Source organism: Rutidosis leptorrhynchoides, unplaced genomic scaffold (genome assembly GCF_046630445.1).
Source record: "Rutidosis leptorrhynchoides isolate AG116_Rl617_1_P2 unplaced genomic scaffold, CSIRO_AGI_Rlap_v1 contig413, whole genome shotgun sequence".
In the NCBI taxonomy this organism is placed as follows: domain Eukaryota; kingdom Viridiplantae; phylum Streptophyta; class Magnoliopsida; order Asterales; family Asteraceae; genus Rutidosis; species Rutidosis leptorrhynchoides.
The window spans coordinates 6,793-11,602 of record NW_027266646.1 but is presented as its reverse complement, the minus strand read 5'-3'; the positions used below and the strand labels follow the sequence as shown (position 1 = coordinate 11,602).

General features: G+C 35.4%; 1 protein-coding gene across 1 annotated transcript; it reads left to right on the top strand.

Annotated features, from left to right (window-relative positions):
* The first annotated feature begins 3,399 nt into the window (after positions 1 to 3,399).
* Positions 3,400 to 4,170, top strand: LOC139883534 (major strawberry allergen Fra a 1.05-like). The gene is made up of 2 exons (XM_071867698.1): positions 3,400 to 3,583; positions 3,872 to 4,170. Exons 1-2 carry the CDS (start codon positions 3,400 to 3,402, stop codon positions 4,168 to 4,170), a joined length of 483 nt encoding a protein of 160 aa, XP_071723799.1.
* The last annotated feature ends 640 nt before the right edge of the window (positions 4,171 to 4,810 follow it).

Here is a 4,810-nt window from a genome sequence, read left to right as displayed (position 1 = left end):
TCTCATCCCACACTTTGCTTCGGCTCTTGTCCAGCCCAATAAAGATGATAAAACTATTTTGGAAGTTGTCATAGGGATGAAGAATAACGAGATATCCAACTTCTTCAAGGAAATTCAGTGTAGTCGGCTTTTGTAAGAAATAGTTTTGTAAGGAAATTCGGCGTAGTCGGTTGTAAATTACCTCGACTGACAAGTAAAAAAATTTGACAAACTTGGTTGGAAAAGCCTTTTGGATCTCAAATGGATTCATATGATATGAACAGTAAATAATCTCAAATTTCATCAAAAGACATAGTAGAATTTACAACAGGAAAGCAAGTTGAAATTTATAGAATTCTGAAGATATTCGGACAGACGCCAAGTTGAAGAAGAAAAGAAAATGCCGAGCGAAGAAATTGTTCTCTGAGTGTGTTTTTCAATGTTTGATGTTTATAATCCTCTTGATTTCGAATATGTTTGGGAACCCCCTGATATTTACCAGATCAAATCAATATGGTCCCTCATCCTTAATATCTTGCTAGGTAAAATCCAGGCACAACGGTTAGCCAATCAAAAGATAGAACGTGGCGAGTAGCATATGAAGGTGGATAACAATATTATATACACTTAGGATGCGTTTGTTACGCAAGAACATGACAAGTAATTCTATCCCAGTCCAGTGTTTGGCGTAATTTGCGACGGAACATATCAGTGTTCATTAGGACAAGTATATAAAAGGAAATTTGATTTTCTTGTCCCATGTGAAAGGGTGGGATACATTGGGACAAGTTGGGACAGAAAGACTTTAAAAACAATAATGATTAGCGTGCCCTTCAACTTCATAGAAATTACATACTACAATCTAATCAATCAAAAAACTCATCGACACGTCATCTCTTCTTGCATAGACGCATCTTCACACCAACTACCGCTATAGCCCGCATCTCCGGTGACCCCAACTTATCAGTCAACGATCGCCGCAAGATCGCCATCGTCGTGAGTGGATCGGATAGCCATCGTCGTGAGTGGATGGGAGCGTCATCGTCGAAGCGTTGTGACCCATGCAAATCATCTCTGACAACCGTCTTCTGTCGCGCCGACTCGGCTTTCTTGGGCCCAAATTGCGATTCCATGGGCGCCTGTGGATGTGTGAGATCTGCGATCAAGCCCCAGCTTCCATCATCTGCAAGGCCAATGCGGCGACGATCTGTGTCAGTTGCGACGACGACATCCACTCCGCTGATCCGCTCGTCGATCGCCATGAGCGAGTTCCGGTCGAGCCGTGAGGCTGAGGAATTGTGGAGTTTAAAACATTGCTTAAGGTCGTTGATCCCAATTTTTGAAAAATCAACATATGAACCCTACAAATTGGGAATTGATTCCCAAATCGTCTGTTTGCTTAAGACCAAAAACAAGTTTCATACCTGTACTTCATTTTGTTGTACAAATAGATCCTTATAATTAATTTTTTGTTAACTGACAAATAGAGTTGATGAAATGGTGTAAATTATAACTTCAATTAATATGTAAGGATAGAATAGATATTATACTCATGTACGGTCCTGTCCTATTCAAAGATTGCCAAAAGCAACATCAGTCTTGTCCAGTTCAATCATGTCCTATGTTGTCCTATCTAATCCCGTCTCATCGTAACAAACGCATCTTTAAGTCCCAAGTTTTGTTAAGAAATTTTGAAATGCTCCCTAAATTATTATACGTTACACCATTACCATCTTCCCTACGGTTTAGTACAATTTATAGACTTTTGAAATATTTCTTCATTTGGAAACCTTTCTTTTGATACAGCAAAAAGATTTTGAGAGTACCTTGGTTTTTTATTTCGGTCCGGTACAAAGCATGTCTCAGGCTTGAATACAGGGTATTGAACCGTCCGGGTTGATTTTCAAATTAGGAGTATCGATATCGAACGGGTTTTCAAGATCAAATTTGGTCGATGTTGAATTCAAAAACTTAGTACGAAGTTTTAGCTAGGATTTTCGATTTTCTTTGCTCACTATCTTGATAGTTTATGCGTTTTAGCTTGTATGAAATTTTCCCTAGTGCTCATTGTGTTTTAACTAGTACAGTAATAAATAATATTGTAGTAAAGTTACTAGTTACATTAATCAGTAATGTGATCAATTCTGGGGTCTAATCCTCTTACATCCTAAAATTGCAAGTCTTAAGATTGACAAAATTCTTAAAAGCCACGCCTATTTCCATCAATTTTGTTGCCCTTATAGTGCACCGCCTTTCCTAACATTTTTTATTTTTTATGATAACCTTTCCTAACGTATAGGGTTTTAGATAATTAGATAAAACAAATGTATATCCTTGTAAGATTGCATTTCATTCTTTTGATGGTCAAACTAATTGTGTATGATCGTTAAATCATAGGTTCGAATTTCGGTATATATAGTATAGAGATTACAGCCTAGTATAGTGAAATATAACTTTAGAAAGAGACATGATTACTAATGGTTGAAACAAATGAAATCTGAATCTTTTTAATATTATGTTTAATTTGTTAACTAAATGTCAGTGAGTACTAGGGGAGTCCATATATTAATCAACCCATAATTCTTGGCCTAAAGTGCCTACTTCATTTGAAATTTTTGCAAATGTTCATAAATATTATCATTTTCTTATGTTATTTTTTTAATCGGGTTGTATTATAATAATTCTATTATTATTACAGTATTATTTTTAATTCAGGGAGACACTTCCGCTTTGCATTTTGATCAGAATTGGACCGGATAAGGCCAACGTCTTTTATTGATCATACGAAGAAAATGGACCAGAGATGTGCAAGAAAAGAGGTGTAAAATCAATTTCATAATAACTTCTGATGGTCTTCGGCCCACTAGTTATGTCATATTTTGTTCTACACAGTTGGTAATTAACAACCTTCTAGATAACTTGGGAGACAAGCCGATCAGAATTTTAAGGATGGCATCTAGATGGTTTGATGAGACTTTTCAAGTCTACATGACGCTTCATCCTGACTATATGTCACCATCGTTGAGACAGACAAGCCAATCAAAATTTCAATTGATTGCAGCCTCCATTAAGGACCTATATATCATTATTTCTTAATATATTAATTTGAACCTTCAACTTCTCGTTCAAAAAGAAAGTCGATGTCTCAACCATTAAATTACTGTCTTAATTTGTTATTTCAAGATATTACTAATTTTAAAAGGGCTGTTTCGTTACATAATTCAAACTTCTTATTGGTCGTCATGTTTGAAGTTATGACCCAAGAAACATTTGCTTGCTTGAACACCTCGAAGTTTTGTCTATGTATAAATACCAGTATGAGTTCTGTAATCTCCTCACCTCAAAATCCATAAGCCGAATACATCTATATCTCACACTCCTTGATCAAATTCTTAACCTCTGTTATTTTCTAAGAAAATCATGGGTGTCTTCACATACGAAAATGAGACCACCACTCCTATCGCTCCCACTAGAATGTTCAATGCCTTGGCCGTTGAAACCGATAAACTTTCAATTAAGGTTGCACCTCATATCATCAAAAGTACCGAGATCATTGAAGGTGATGGAGGAGTTGGAACCATTAAGAAGATTACTTTCCAAGAAGGTAAATTCATTAATTAGTTAGTTACACTCGCAACAACAAATAATGTAAGATTTTGCCATGAAACTTAAACCAACTAATTGACCCTCGGAAAAAATCTCTCAAATTCACGATGTAATGTAAAGTTTAGCCTAATCTTAAATTCCAGGAAATTGTATTAAGAAATTCTTTTGATGAAATTGAGAGGGGCGAACACTAGATTATACTAGACTTTAGGGAATTAACGTCAAAAGAAATTGATAATATAAATTAGGAATTGATCTATTATATTTTTCATTGATGATATGGCAGGTCCGAAAGAAGGCTATATGAAACATAAAATAGATTCTATCAACAAAGATAACATGACATACAACTATAGTATAATTGGAGGAGATTTTATGACTGACAAGGTCGAGAAAATATCTCATGAGAACAAGATTGTAGCTTCTCCCGATGGAGGTTCTATCTTGAAGGTGAAGACCAGTATCTATATTGTTGATGGTGCTGATGTATCTGAAGACGCGATGAAGGGCGGTCAAGCAAAGGGTGCAGCCATGTTTAAGGCAATTGAAGCTTATCTCTTGGCTAATCCTAATGAATGCAACTAAACTATCACTTCATTATCTATCTATATATCGTGTATGAGTTGAATGATTGTTTACGATAAATGAGTGGCATAGTCTTTTATGTAATAAGTGTTTGTGGTTTGTAAGCACATCGAGAAAAAAGATACAAATTATTATGAAATTTTCAATACTACTAAAAATCTATATCTCATTAATTTTAAAAGAGAAAGGAGAATAAAATAAAAATTAATACCTTCAAAAGGTAGGTAGGTGTAAGTTTGTTTTCCTTTCGAAAAGGAATGTGGGTTATGTAGATTGTTAAATAGTTTGTCAAAAATTAACATTGAATCTTCATAGTATTAGAAGTTAAATCCAAAATTTTACATTATCTTCTGAGAAATACTACTACTTAAGTTAATGTTTGATATACAACACTCCTTGCTAACCATTGGATTGGGATTGTTGTTCTCGCAACATTTTCGGTGTGCGGTGGGTGCTTCCTCACCTATTTGGGTCGGATGTTAGGGGTAATGTGTTTTGCGTAGTTCATCATAGTTTATGTTATTTGTTTTGCTCGGCGCCCTATTAATTCTCTGTGTAATGAAAGATTCGACCTGCTCCTCACGTGACGATAATTGTGTCCTTGGTGTAGGTTTTAAGTGGCTTTCGATCATTACTTATT